The sequence below is a fragment of the Gymnodraco acuticeps genome, unplaced genomic scaffold, assembly GCF_902827175.1.
Source record: "Gymnodraco acuticeps unplaced genomic scaffold, fGymAcu1.1, whole genome shotgun sequence".
Lineage (NCBI taxonomy): Eukaryota > Metazoa > Chordata > Actinopteri > Perciformes > Bathydraconidae > Gymnodraco > Gymnodraco acuticeps.
Genome location: NW_022990780.1, coordinates 110687 through 126752, shown reverse-complemented (window position 1 = coordinate 126752; position 16066 = coordinate 110687). Strand labels below are relative to the sequence as shown.

The 16066-nt window shown below is 40.2% G+C and overlaps 1 protein-coding gene across 1 annotated transcript in view; it reads left to right on the top strand.

Annotated features, from left to right (window-relative positions):
* The first annotated feature begins 1713 nt into the window (after positions 1-1713).
* LOC117557035 overlaps positions 1714-16066 on the top strand; it is a 38949-nt gene continuing 24596 nt past the window's right edge. The window contains exons 1-3 of the mRNA XM_034232711.1: positions 1714-2041; positions 8411-8510; positions 11073-11368. Of these exons, the coding sequence (XP_034088602.1) occupies positions 1813-2041; positions 8411-8510; positions 11073-11368 (625 nt within the window). The 5' untranslated portion in view covers positions 1714-1812. The remainder of the gene's footprint in view (positions 2042-8410; positions 8511-11072; positions 11369-16066) is intronic.

The window sequence follows — 16066 nt, the reverse complement described above, 5'->3', positions numbered from 1 at the left end:
ATCTGTATAGGAAGACGAGTTAAGGGATAGAGGAGAACAGGTTATGCTATAATTACAGAGCCTGTCTATTTATAAATTGAGGAAATCAATGTTAGTCTGTTAACCAAAGTGCAGCCATCTAATAATGTACTATCTATTATTAAAGATCAGAGGAAAATAACAGAATGAGAGAGGTCAATCCGGAATCAAAATAAAGAAGCAAAGAGATTGTAGAGCAGTGAGAAGGAAAAAAGCTTGGTGTGTCAATTCATTACATTGCCAATATTTTTCGTTGTTGTGAAAAAGAAATAGCCCCCTCGGATTTTTTAACAGCCCCCTCAGTCATTTCATCCTGGAGCCGGGCCTGCATCACATGTACCTTAGCTTGATTTAAATGTATTAAACATAATTAAGTGATATCAAAATATAAATAACTAATGTCAAGCAAACATATTAATAGTTGCTTGATTCCAGTGTTGAATTTAGCACAATTGCATACAAACGTTAAGGGATTTTAAGATTCTGAAGTATTATGCTAAAAACTCAATAACTCAGATTATTATTTATAGGTTTGCTGAATAGTTTCATGTCCGCTGACCTTAGAAACGTAAAATGCGACGGCAGTGTGCAGATTCTTTCACACACACATACGGGTATTGGGCCGAGGGCGACACCGTAGTCCATGTGTCAGTATACACCACAGAGTTGTTGGCATTGGTGTTGTCATTGAAATGGATAGAGGAGAAAGAAATAGATAATAGTGTAATTGCATCTGACAGCTTTTCAGCATTATCGAGTATACGATCAGGCAGATCTTCATCTAGAATGGACATAATAAAAGAAATATTTCTAATTTGATATAAAATGCAAATCAAAGGCATAGCAACTCGTTTCATCTGGGTTCCTGCTCATGTTGGTGTGGAGGTAATGAACAGGTGGATATTCTGGCCAAACAAACACTCAGAAGTATGAACATAGACATAGAAGTTCCACTCAGCAAAGCGGAGGTTCAAACATTCATTCAGAAATATGCAGAAACAACATGGCAAGATCATTGGGACCTTAGTGATACAGGAAGACATCTTTATAACATTCAAAGGTATGTGGGGGATGGAAGGAAGGTGGGGTTTAAAAGAAGGGAGGAAAATGTCATTTCTCGGATGCGAATAGGTCATACAGGTCTCAATCATACATTAAGTATAATACAGGTCTCAATCATACTTTAAGTATAAAACAGGTCTCAATCATACTTTAAGTATAATACAGGTCTCAATCATACATTAAGTATAATACAGGTCTCAATCATACATTAAGTATAATACAGGTCTCAATCATACATTAAGTATAATACAGGTCTCAATCATACATTTAAGTATAATAACAGGTCTCAATCATACTTTAAGTATAAATACAGGTCTCAATCATACATTAAGTATAATACAGGTCTCAATCATACATTAAGTATAACAGGTCTCAATCATACTTTAAGTATAATACAGGTCTCAATCATACATTAAGTATAATACAGGTCTCAATCATACATTAAGTATAATACAGGATTATTACGTTTCTAAGAGAAATTGATACATTTAAAATAATCTAGAGTTTTGGTTCTTTGTTTTGTTTATTTTGTTTATTGTTTTCTGCATAGTCTCTTGTTCACACTCCAGTCCAGTTGGTGGCGGTAATGCACCTAAAAGTTGGTTTGCCAATAAACACTAAAGAAGAAGAAGAAGAGGACACCGTACTTTCGGTATCCGCCATTTTACGTGAGGTGCAAGAAGGCAGAGGGTTTATCCGTGTTACTTACTTGTTAGATACAATACTTTGAAGATGGTGAAGTGGTGTAGTGCTGGGACTTGTAGAAATCATCATTCGATGATAGATAGTGATGGAAAATCCAAGTTTTCTTTCTTCAAGTTCCCCAGTCACGAAAAACAGCCAGGACGGAGGGCCCAGTGGGCGAGAGCTTGCGCTCGCGTCGATGCCATCACTCACAAGCCGTGGAAACCCAAGGACACCGTGCAATATGTGTACATCTGCTCGGAACACTTCATTTCTGGTGAGTTGAAGTTGTATTTCAGAACAACTACTATGTTTATGATTAATCTGATGTCCGCCCCTAGCCCGGACTGGACCAAACTACTGTTTACCTTCCTCTACAGCAGAATCATAGCATGGTAGCATAGCATCATGGTTGGTCTAGTCAGCCCCAAAATGGTAGTTCCTATCTACCAATGACAATGTACATACTCCCTGCTACTTGTCCATCTTTCACAGAGTAAACTGAGCCACACATCAGCTATGACAAGTCATTAATGTGTGAATGTGGAGCTAAAGCGATGTCCAGACATTAACCAGTTCAAGAGGAAATACAGAGCCATTATTTTCTCGAGGTACAGGGATAGGGAAGGTGTTTGACTATGTGTTTATGTGTGAGTATGTAGGCGTGCATATGTATGTGGACATATATATATATATATATGTCAGTGTATGTGTATATGTATATCAATCAACAGGTAAAGCAGATCAATAATGATAATGACAAGAATAATGAATAATAATTATAATTATTGCAGATAATAGATTATAAATAAATCATCAGGGATAGGGAAGGTGTTTGATTGATTGATTGAAAAGTGTATTAACAGCTTGTATATTGGGTACAGTTCAGTACAGCTCAAAACATACAATTGTTAAGGGGATGCAGACCAGAGAAAGACTTTCGTCTTGTTTACATCAGGGTCCCCCATTTCCAATTCATCATGTCATATAAGACATATAAGACATACAGATGGCTTATTTACAATTTACATACAGGTGGTTTTTTACATACAGATTGCTTATTTACAATTTTCATTTTAGATTTCGTTCTAATACATCCTAACCGGACATTTAAGACATACCAAGTCTACAGATATACAGTTAGTAACAGAGTCTAAAATGCGAGTATATACATAGATTGGGGGGGGAAGCTGTCCATTGAACGACAGGTTGAGATTTGTACCATTACCGGGGCCAGTTTTGCAATGCTCTCCCTTTTTGACTATGTGTTTATGTGTGAGTATGTAGGTGTGCATATGTATGTGTACATATATAGGCCTATATATATATATATATATATATATATAGGCCTATATATTAGGGCTGTCAAACGATTAAACATTTTTAATCAGATTAATCACAGCTTAAAAATGAATTAATCAGATTAATCACCATTCGAACTATGTCCAAAATATGCCATTTATTTATGTATATTGTTGTGGGAATGGAAAGATAAATGAAAGAAGGCGGATATATCCATTTAACATACAGTATCTATGTTTATTATAACATTTGTCTGCGTGTCAAAATGAAAGACAGCCCACACACCTATCAATCATCAAACCGTGGGGTCTTAATTCATTACGTGTTGATTTCTATCAACGGGGGAGTACTTCAGGAAAGTCGACAGAGGGCGGCAGCTAGTGGAGTACTTCGTGACCACTGAGTGTGAACGTTGTGATCCTCCACTTGTTAACTGTATTAATGGCACCTGTTTGAACTCGTTATCAGTATAAAAGACACCTGTCCACTAGGGCTGTCCCGAATACCATTTTTCGGGCTCTGGATATTCGGTAGTAATCAGCAGCGAATATTCGAATATTCGGTGCGGAGAGTTTTTTTTTTTTTTTTAATAATAATTTTGTTTCCAACATTTTTCATAACACGCTCCGAATCCGAGACACCTGACAACACGTTGTTAAGCAGAAGCGCAGAAAGAGCATACTATTACGATTTATATTTATTTATTGTCTCAGTACTCGCATACATTAAAACTAAATGTGTCCTCTGCATTTAACCCAGCCGCAGTGCAGCGCCCGGGGACCAAATCTGGTTCCAAATTCCGTATACGTTTTACAACCTGAAGATACAAAACACATATTTCTGTTATAACAACACTACTTTTAATAACATAGCCGTAACAGTAGGCCTAACAGTGTAACTCTTGTTACCGATACAGTAAACAGTATTTAAATGAAGAACGAAAAATAAATGAACGAACTGTATGCCAATAATTGCCTTAGCCCCAGATGTTCCCACATTGCTCCTATTATTTTCACTATTCGGATCAAATTGAAAAACTAATATAAAAAAACAATTCGGTTGCTTGCAACGATTTTCCAAGCAAAGTAAGTGCACGATTTGATCATGTAACGTTACTGTTTAAACGGCGGATAAAGCAGCTTCATCATGGCAACTTGACAACAGCTAAGCTAAGCTAGGCTAGTACTTACAGCATCCAGTGACTTTTCAGAGTTGTTGTGCCAGCGTGGTAGGCCAGGTTATTGTCGCATATTTGGCACACTGCCTTCTTCTTACCGTCGTCCAATTTAAAATGGTCCCACACAGCTGAAGTCTTCGGCATTTTGTGTTCAGGTGTGTGAAACGAGGTGAAGCGAGGTGAAGCGTGCCGTTTGCGTTTGGACTGTGAACGCGATGTCAGGAGCACAGGCTGAGATTGTATATATTTCCGCATTTTAACAGTGCAATTCAAAAGTATAAATATAGTATAAGAATATGGCAATTCGCCTTTATGATAGCATAGATTTAGAAGAAAAAAAAAAAAAATTTGAAAAAAAATAAAAAAACGAATATCCGAATAATGAAATTGAAACCCGAATAGTTGGCCAACGAACGAATATTCGAATAGTCGAATATTCGGGTACAGCCCTACTGTCCACAACCTCAAACAGTCACACTCCAAACTCCACTATGGCCAAGACCAAAGAGCTGTCAAAGGACACCAGAAACAAAATTGTAGACCTGCACCAGGCTGGGAAGACTGAATCTGCAATAGGTAAGCAGCTTGGTGTGAAGAAATCAACTGTGGGAGCAATTATTAGAAAATGGAAGACATACAAGACCACTGATAATCTCCCTCGATCTGGGGCTCCACGCAAGATCTCACCCTGTGGGGTCAAAATGATCACAAGAACGGTGAGCAAAAATCCCAGGACCACACGGGGGGACCGAGTCAATGACCTGCAGAGAGCTGGGACCAAAGTAACAAAGGCTACCATCAGTAACACACTACGCTGCCAGGGACTCAAATCCTGCAGTGCCAGACGTGTCCCCCTGCTTAAGCCAGTACATGTCCAGGCCCGTCTGAAGTTTTATAGAGAGCATTTAGATGATCCAGAAGAGGATTGGGAGAATGTCTTATGGTCAGATGAAACCAAAATAGAACTTTTTGGTAAAAACTCAACTAGACGTGTTTGGAGGAGAAAGAATGCTGAGTTGCATCCAAAGAACACCTACTGTGAAACATGGGGGTGGAAACATCATGCTTTGGGGCTGTTTTTCTGCAAAGGGACCAGGACGACTGATCCGTGTAAAGGAAAGAATGAATGGGGCCATGTATCGTGAGATTTTGAGTGACAACCTCCTCCCATCAGCAAGGGCATTGAAGATGAAACGTGGCTGGGTGTTTCAGCATGACAATGATCCCAAACACACCGCCCGGGCAACAAAGGAATGGCTTCGTAAGAAGCATTTCAAGGTCCTGGAGTGGCCTAGCCAGTCTCCAGATCTCAACCCCATAGAAAATCTTTGGAGGGAGTTGAAAGTCTGTGTTGCCCAGCGACAGCCCCAAAACATCACTGCTCTAGAGGAGATCTGCATGGAGGAATGGGCCAAAATACCAGCAACAGTGTGTGAACACCTTGTGAAGACTTACAGAAAACGTTTGACCTCTGTCATTGCCAACAAAGGGTATATAACAAAGTATTGAGATGAACTTCTGTTATTGACCAAATACTTATTTTCCACCATCATTTGCAAATAAATTCTTTAAAAATCAGACAATGTGATTTTATGGATTTTTTTTTTCTCATTCTGTCTCTCATAGTTGAGGTAAATCTAGGATGAAAATTACAGGCCTCTCATCTTTTTAAGTGGGATAACTTGCACAATTGGTGGCTGACTAAATACTTTTTTGCCCCACTGTGTATATATATATATATATATATTAAGGATTTCCCGTTCTCATTTTTTAGCTTCCGATCCGATTCCGATATTTTCATATAGGTTCCGATCCGATCCCGATATTTCCCGATACCGATTTCCGATATCACTTTTTGTGTTGGCAAACAGCATTTAATTTCGTATACATTAAGAAATAGACCCAAATAATTTATTAGACGACAAAAACAACTGGAGTTTTCCACAAGTGAAATTGGCTGGTCGTCCCCTGCTATGCACTCCACAATCAGCTCAGTAATCTTGCGAAATCTCTCAGAGTCTCGAGGGAGTAAAGCCTTTCGTTTCAAGCTGTCCCGCAGTGTTTGTTGATGGAGTCCATCAGTCGCAGACTCTGTCGATTTACAGTAGGCGACGTGTTCGTCGGGGTGGTGCTTTTTAAGATGTTTTATTAGGTTTGTGGTGTTGTAGGAGACCCTGTTAGCACCACCTCGTGAGACTTCCACACCACAGACTTTGCATGTCGCAGTCGGCAACTCACTTGTAGTTATTTTAAAATGATGCCAAACTGCAGACATTTTAACTAGCTAACGATATGTGTCCGTTCCACTTTCCCAACTCGATAATGGCGGCTGATGCAATTGAACAACAACGACAAACAACGTAACAATGGAATCATGGGAAATATTAACTATGGATCGGCCATGACATTTAATTGGATCTGCCGATCCCGATCCACCTTAAAACCCAGTATCGGGGGCCGATCCGACATCTCTAATATATATATATATATATATATATATATATATATATATTAGGGCCGGGACTCGATTAAAACAATTAATCTAATTAATTAGAGGTTTTGTAATTAATTAATCGAAATTAATCGCATTTTTAATCACATATAAATATTTGACCTAAGAACAGTGAGAAGCAATTTTGTTCACATGGATTTTAGTATACCATTAGGCGCATTCACACCGCAGTACTTTTCCCACAAAGGTTCATGAGAACTTAGTTCATGAGAACTCTTTGAACCTGGGGGAGGATTAGGCAAATGAAGCCGCTGACGTCACTTCTTCTTCTTCTGCTTTGGGTTTACTGGCAGGCTGCAAACCACTTCACGGCGTATACTGCCGCCCAAAGTCCCCGGCCGGAAGTCCCCGGAGTTAGGGACTGGCTTCAGTAGAAGCTGCTGGGAGTCCCAGCAGCTTCTACTGAAGCCTTCCGAGTAAATCGCCAGAACGCCGACACCTCCTCATCTCCACCGCTCCCATGTTTTATTTTGTGTTGCCATAAGTTAGTCTCTCTGCGTTTCTGCGCTGGGCTAATGCTAATAATGCTAATGCTAGGATAATAAAATGGCGGCTTCACAAAACTTTTTGGGAGTTTTACGGGGCGTGGTTTGCAATCCGCCCAGTCAATCAGAAATATAGCTCTTTTCTCACAAGAGAGCCGCACGAAAGTCCCTGCTCTCTAGCAGCTCTCTGCTCTCTAGCAGGGACTTTCGTGGGGGTAAAAAGGTTCTCATGAACTAATTTTAGTACCAGGCTCTTTTTGGTGTGAACGCGATAAAAGAGGCTAACGTCCACGCTAGCTTCCACGCTAGCTGCTATATGTTTTGCATTGAGGTGATACTTGAGGCTTGATGTGCTGCGGTGATATGCGAATTCCTTTTTGCATAATTTGCACACAACCGTGCTCTTATCGACGCTTCCATCCGTCCGTTTTTTAAAACAACATTTCCCACTGTTGTTCACTGCGGTTTGTTGTTGTCTGAAGTCATGAACGTTAGTTGGTGCTCCAGTATAATCGGTACGCCTGAAACTCATCCAGTGAGAAACGTTCCGCGGTGCAAAAATAAGTGCGATTAAAATGCGTTAATTTTTTTAACGCGTTAATTTTTGTGTAATTAATTAATCTTAATTAACGCGTTAAAGTCCCGGCTCTAATATATATATATATATATATATATATATGTCAGTGTATATCAATCAACAGGTAAAGCAGATAAATAATGATAATGACAAGAATAATGAATAATAATGATAATTATTGCAGATCATAGATTATAAATAAATCATTTAGGGACAAGGGGGTGAGATTAAATAAGTTATACTTCTTCTCACTCCTTTTCGAACACTAGACATGGCACTGTTTATGTTGCAAATGCTGTTGTTGTAAATGTAATTTTTTGTTTTGTTTTAATTTCTCTTGCATGACTATGCACTACAACATTTGTTCTGTTTTGTAAATTATTTATTTTACTTGTTCGAAATAAATGTATCAATCAATCAATTATAATACTTGAGTTAGCTGTCGGGATACTAGGATCAGGGAATGTGTACCACCTCATTGATGACATCAGGGAGGTGATATATCTGTATATATCACCTCCCTGATGACACTTATCTTACTTTAGACTAGAGGATGATATGCATGACTCCAAGTTCTCTTATCTGTTTTTCAGGGCAGCCTTCCAAGGAGCCCGGCCATCCAGATTACATCCCGACCAAATTTGCTACGCTTGGGAAACTTCCAACAGCTGACAAGTGCCAGAAACTGAGAAGGTTTGCGAAAATTCATGTATATACTGATGATATGCCTGGCCTAAATCGAACACTGTAATACTGTTGTGATAGATGTGAAGTACAATTTTACAATAACATACCAGCTGTGGGTAGGTGTTAGTTATCACCCCTGGTAGGGCTGTGCAATTAATCGTATTTTAATATAAATGATATATATAAACTAGGGCTGTCAAACGATTACAATTTTTAATCAGATTAATCACAGTTTAAAAATGAATTAATCAGATTAATCACCATTCGAACTATGTCCAAAATATGCCATTTCTTTATGTATATTGTTGTGGGAATGGAAAGATAAATGAAAGAAGGCGGATATATCCATTTCACATATAGTATGTATGTTTATTATAACATTTTTCTGTGTGTCAAAATGAAAGACAGCCCACACACCTATCAATCATCAAACCGTGGGGTCTTATTTCATTACGTGTTGATTTCTATCAACGGGGGAGTACTTCAGGAAAGTCGACGGGGGGGGCTAGTGGAGTACTTCGTGACCACAGAGTGTGAACGTTGTGATCAGCTGTTTTAGCGCAGTTCTCCAGTGAAGGGGGGGAGTCTCCCTCCGCAGCCGGTTGGCGTAGTTTTGGCACAATTCCGTTGTACAGACCGACGTTAACAGCAGCCCTGTCTGTGCACACGGAGACCGACTCTGTCGTCCGGTGATCTAACCGCCTTCTGGAAAAGCTTCACAAGTACGTCGGTACGCAAATGCGCTTTGTGACACAAGTGACGGTAAGCATTTCAGATTGTTGCCACGCATGCGTACCTGCGTACCAGTTATGTGCACCTACTACAGCAAAAGTATTCTCCGTCGGGACTTCCTGCAACAACACCACGCCGTTATCTTGATTCTGATTGGCCAGAAGACATTATCAAAGATGTTCTATTGAGAAAAGTTTTCAAAACCGTTTCTGGTCTTCGGTATTTCCAGACAAGTGGCTGAAATCAATCTGACTAACTGCTGTCTGTGCAATTTACTCCGCGAGTTGTCGGACTTTATTTTGCTTACTTTAACATCATTTTTCATGGTGGGGCTAAGCCATTTCTTGGTATGGCTGTAGCCTACCCCAGCCATACCCCTGGCGCTGCCACTGATGGGATGTATGGGGCGGGCCATTCTGCACATGCGTTAAATGCGTTAAATATTTTAACGCAATTAATTAAAAAGATTAATTACCGCCGTTAACGCGATAATTTTGACAGCATTAATAAATATAAATGTATCATTTATTTAATTTATGTTTGTATTGGTTTTTCAGTTGAATTATACGTTCAGGGTAAACAACAGTTAAAAAGATACTGTTCAAATTATTATTTGTTTTTGTTTTAAAGTTCAATAAATGGATTTTTTCAAAGTCAATGTATAATCGTATTTAATAATCGTGATATCAATTATTGACCCAAATAATCGTGATTATGATTTTTGCCATAATCGCACAGCCCGAACTATGGATGTAACGATACCAAAAACTCACGGTTCGATAATATCGCGATATTGAATATCAAAAACAAAGTGACAGTAACAGACTGGAACAAGAAAACCAGTGTTTTTGTACCTTTTATAGTACTACCAAACAAAGTAGGCATTTTCTTTGTGCCACTGCATCTCACAAATAAACAAGGACATTTAATAATCAGACCCTGCAATAAAATAAATCAAGTTTCACTTTAGTTTTTCAAGTAACTCAACTCAAACTCACTAGTCACTCACTCAGCATCATCAGACAGGTTTTTAGGAATATGAGAATGTCCACATTTCCAGGTATTTATAAGCTGGGATTTTTGGGCATTTACAATATCCCCTGCTCTGGAAACAACTCTCTCGCTTGGTACTGATGTTGCTGGGACAGCAGTGGTCGCGTTAACCGAATATTTTATTTAACAATGACGGAAAAATCTGAAAGCAGTCTGTCATTTTGACAGATTAGAACAAACTAGCGCCAACGTTTCCCCGCAGCGAGGCTCTGGTGTTATGCCGTGTTATGCATGCCCTCCAAAAGGAAATGATATAGTTTCCAAACCGTACTTTGCCGTACAGATCAATACATGTCTGGGAGGTTTTGCTTTAGGCTGTGCATGCTCCCGCGAGGTGCATGCACACACGGCATGACAGCAGTGGGTCAAACTGTGCATTGTCTCTCCACCACTTCAAAAACAATACAGTTGTTGCCAAGAAGGTGAGGCTTATTGACAGAGATATAAATATACTGTTGGTACTTGTCAATGTCTCTTGGTATGAACATGTAGCACTGTAAATACGATGTCCTTTTGTGTTCTGTTGTTTTATGTTCATGTTGTAACCTACTTGCTGCCATGTTGGACAGGTCTCTCTTGAAAAAGAGATCGATGATCTCAATGGGACCACCTGGTTAAATAAAGGTTTAAAACAAAAACAAGTGTTTTAAAAAAATAAAAATAAAAAACCGTTGATTTTGTCAGTCTCACGACGGTATTGGGACGTTTATTTACCGCGATATTCGGTATATCGTTACATCCCTAGCCCTAACCCCTGGTATATGTAATGTTTGTGTGTATTAGGTTCTCCAATGCTATGTCTCGTCATGGCAAGAAGATGCTTGGCAAAGAAAATGGGCCCTCAACAAAGAAGTGCAGAGTGGCCTTCGAACCTCCACAGCATCAACCTACTCCTGATTCGCCTCAACCGTCGACCAGTTCAGTGTCTCCACCTTCCGTGTCTCAACAGATGCTCTTTGATGAGATCTCTGCACTCAGGGCGGAAAGAGATGCTGCTCTTGCTGAGAGGGACCATGCTAGGGCCACCCTCAACTCTATCCGGCTGTCTTCGAACACTGTTACTGACAACAATGAGAAGTGTGAGTATTACACGGGACTAACTTGGCCCATTTTTCTATCCACTTTTAAATTCTTGCTAGTTTCGATGACATGCAAAGGTACCCCATCCATCCCCTACATTGATCAGTTTTTTAATATGATAGTTAAGTTGAAACATGGCATGAAGTTTGAGTATTTGGCAGACCAGGTAGGCATCCCTTAGAGCACGCTCATAGATCATTTTTGGAAGTGGATGGATGTAGCCTTTGTGAAACTGAAGCATGTTGTTAGTTGGCCAGAGAGGGAGCGCATATTTTCTAATATGCCACCTGCATTCAAGGCGCTGTACTAGGGCTGAACGATATACCGTGTCATGGCGATAACCGCGGTATGCACATGCGCGGTATTCACACCGCTGGGACGTGCGGTTTTATTCATTTTTTTTTTTTAAATGCTAACGCACTTTAGCACAGAATTCAAAATAAAGATACCCTTATTACTTATTGAAACTGCACATACAATATATCCGATTAAAGCTGAGACTCCACCGATTATTTAAGTATAGTATCTAAGCGATCCGATCTCGCAACAGGGGAAGCAAACAGACATCACAACACGTACCTTTTACGGAGCTTTTAAGGGAGATCGTCTCACCGTAGCTGTCAATCTGATCAAAAGACGTGTTCAATGGCATTAAAACGAGAAAGAAAAAACGCGGCTGAATCGGTTGATGCATAGGTTGATAATGTATCTGTGGCTTTGAAGCAATTGTTTATAATCCATAATTCCATTTTTATGTAATAATCGGAGCACAAAAGTTAGCTAATGAAGATTTACTTCCAAGAAGAAAAGCAACATCTGCCATCTGGAACTATTTTGGATACAAAAAGCTTGATGACAAAGGTACTTTGTAGACAGTGCCATGCAATTGTTTCGGCAAGCCGAGGCAACACGTCGAATTTACTCCACCATTTGAATAGACACCACAAATCTCTGCATGACGAGTGCAGAGTCAGATCTGGTTGCCATCCACAGCCAAAGCAAAACACTATTTCAGATGCCTTTGCCGGTGTTACACCATATGAGAAAGGTTCAAAACGGCATAAAGACATCACAGATGCCATAACATTTCACCTGGCAAAAGACATGGTACCAATTTACACTGTTACCAAAGAGGGTTTTAAGAAAATGATCCACTCACTTGATAAGCGGTACGTAATACCGTCACGCACCTATTTTTCTCAAGTCGCCATCCCCGACCTGTACGAGAAATGCAGGGCAAACGTTGAAACAGAGCTGTCTAAAGTGGAATACTATGCTGTTACAACGGACTTGTGGTCCAGCCGGACAACGGAGCCGTACATAAGCCTGACGGTGCACTTTATTGATGAGGACTTCACACTGAAAAGTCGCTGTTTGCAAAGGGCATTTTTCCCAGAAAATCACACAAGTGAGAACATCGCAGCGGGGCTGAGAGAAGCGGTGGCTGCTTGGGGCCTGGATGAGACACGTCAAGTCTGTATAACAACAGACAATGCTGCAAATATGGTGAAGGCTGCCTCCCTGAACGAGTGGACCAGGCTGCAGTGCTTTGGCCACAGACTTCATCTTGCAGTTGGTAAGTTACCCCGCCCACGCTTTATTTACTAAGCTGTGTCTGTGTCGAGTGTGTGTGTTTTTTTTAATAACCTTTATTCAGGGAAGTGTAACAGAGAGAGTAATGCTATATTTTCCAGGAGTGCTTAACAACCTGTCCTGAAATGCAACAGTTTTCTTAATTTTAATGAGTTTCATAAATGTTACGTTTTACAAGCAATATATATATATATATATATATATAATATTTATAATTCATTGTTGAAGGCAGCTAATTTCAAACTGGAGGACACACACACACACACACACACACACACACACACACACACACACACACACACACACACACACACACACACACACACACACACACACACACACACACACACACACACACACACACACACACACACACACACACACACACACACACACACACACACACACACACACACACACACACACACACACACACACACACTCACACACTCACACACACACACACACTTGTAAATGTATAGTTAATATATATGTGTATAATATTTAATCTTTACTTTTTATTTATTTATTCCCCCTTAGAAAATGCAGTGAAAAAGGATGGCTGCATCAACCGTACTGCGGGTGTGTGCAAGAAGCTGGTGGGTCACTTCTCTCACAGCTGGAAGGCCAGAAGTGCTCTTGAAAAAGCCCAAGAAGGAACTCAATCTGCCATCACATTCCCTCATAACAGAATGCCAAACAAGATGGGGTTCCAGGCAGATGATGATCAGCAGGATACTGGAGCAGCAGAAAGCTTTAAGTCAGGTCCTGTCTGTGGACAAGAAGCTGCAGCATCTAATTCCAAACTGGCAAGATATAGATGTCCTGGAATCTGTCAGCAAGTCCCTGGCCCATTGCTGGAGTTCACCGACGCACTTTCAGGGGAAGACTACGTTAGTGTCTCCTATGTGAAGCCAGTTCTTCATCTCTTCAACTCGTCAATGCTGCTAATGCGAGAAGAAGACACAGACCTGAGCAAGAAGTTGAAGAAAGAGATGAGGGATTACCTGAATGAGAAATATGAAGATGAAGATACTCAGAAGCTGCTAGATATGGCATCTTGTTTGGCCCCCCGGTTCAAGATGGACTTCATCACTGCAGACAGCAAGCCCCAAGTCAAGGCCAGAGTGACATCGGAGATGATGACGACAATCATGACATGCCAGGAGACTGCAGCTGCAAGCTGCAGCACTGAAGTGGCTGGCACGTCCCAGGCAAAGAAAGGCAAGAGGACTTTAGGAAGTTTCTTTAAACAGAGCGAACCGGCAGCAAAGACTGATTCGTCTCAGTCCCTAAAGCAGGGGTGGGGAACCTCCGGCCCCCGGGCCGTATACGGCCCGCGAGGTAATTTATAAACACACGCAAAAAAGAAAAAAAATTAAGAAATCTAGACCGCAAAAGAATTAAACAAGCGAGTGCCTGTTTTTCCTGGCCAAGGTCAGGGTCCTTGAACACAACACGAGCCTAACGTGTCATCACGTGGTATATGTCTCGTCTGACAGGGGTGTAGTTCTGACGGAGAGCACCAGAATGCGGCTCCAGTACTTCAAAAATTGCAGAACCCATAAGGAGCCGTACACATGCTGCAGTTTTTGCGTAGTTGAAATCCCAGTGGCGATCTGCTCATCTGTCATACTGATCATACAGTCAATAACTTTGTTGTTATTAGCATCTGGTTAGCTAGCTATGCTAACGAATATAAGAAGCTTTTTCTCCAACCAGTGAGGTAAAGGCACATCTTTATATGATCATTATAGTTATAAAAAAATAAGAGAATAAAGTAAACTACTATATAAAATGCTATATGACAGTAAAATAAAAAATAAAAATAATACAGTTTAAAAGGGGAGTGATTTATAAAATATCCATAAAGAAAAAGAAATCTGCTTGCAGTTCTGTTTCATCTGGCCTGTTGAGAGATGTATCCATAGATCTCTTAATGTTGCTCTAAAAGTGCACCAGATTGATGCTTTTAACTTCAACATTTAAAAAAAAAAACCTTCCGGAACCCCCTAGAGGAGGTTAGGTCCACCACCACTTAAATCATTTCCACATGGATATGAAACTAAATACATTTGCACACATCTTGTGTCCATATCTTTCTGTTTTGGTGGTCATTCCACAACCATGCACGTGCATGCGTGAGTCATGGTAAGATATCTGGATTAAGAGGTTGCTTTTTCTTTGCACAGCATGAAAGAAAGGCGAAATGAATGGGCTGTGATTTTAGTTTTTTAAGCAGAGGTCAATAATTTGTGCGGCCCTCGGAGGATGTTGGAAAAATTGAAATGGCCCTTGAGAGGAAAAAGGTTCCCCACCCCTGACCTAAAGGATGCTGTTGAAGCAGAGTTAAACAGCTACCTGCTAACACCTTCAATAGACAAAGAGGAAGATCCACTTGCATGGTGGAAAACGCACAAAGTAATCTTTCCACAACTCGCCAAGCTTGCCCGCAAGTACCTATGCATACCTGCTACAAGTGCCCCCTCAGAGAGGCTTTTCAGTGCAAGTGGCAACATCGTCACTTGCCAACGTTCTTGTCTCAAGCCTGCATTAGTGGATAGACTAGTATTCTTGGCCAAAAACCTCTAAGCCTGATTGAGCAATGCATACAGATGCTTTATTGGTATTACATTATAGTGTGTATTATGACTAGTCATAATCAGAATACCTTTATTAGTCCCACAGAGGGGACATTTGCATCGTGATAGCAGGAAAGAGCCACAGACAGCTGAATGTTACCTATGATAAGATAAAAGTACTAAGTTATGATATAATAAAATTAGGGCCGGGACTCGATTAAAAAAATTAATCTAATTAATTAGAGGCTTTGTAATTAATTAATCGAAATTAATCGCATTTTTAATCGCATATAAATATTTGACCTAAGAACAGTGAGAAGCAATTTTTTTCACATGGATTTTAGTATACCATTAGGCGCATTCACACTGCAGTACTTTTCCCACAAAGGTTCATGTGAACTTAGTTCATGTGAACTCTTTAGTTCGCATGAACTAAATACAGATCGCGTTCACACTGGAATAAATCCCTGAGGGAGGATTAGGCAAATGAAGCTGCTGACGTCACTTGTTCTTCTTCTGCTT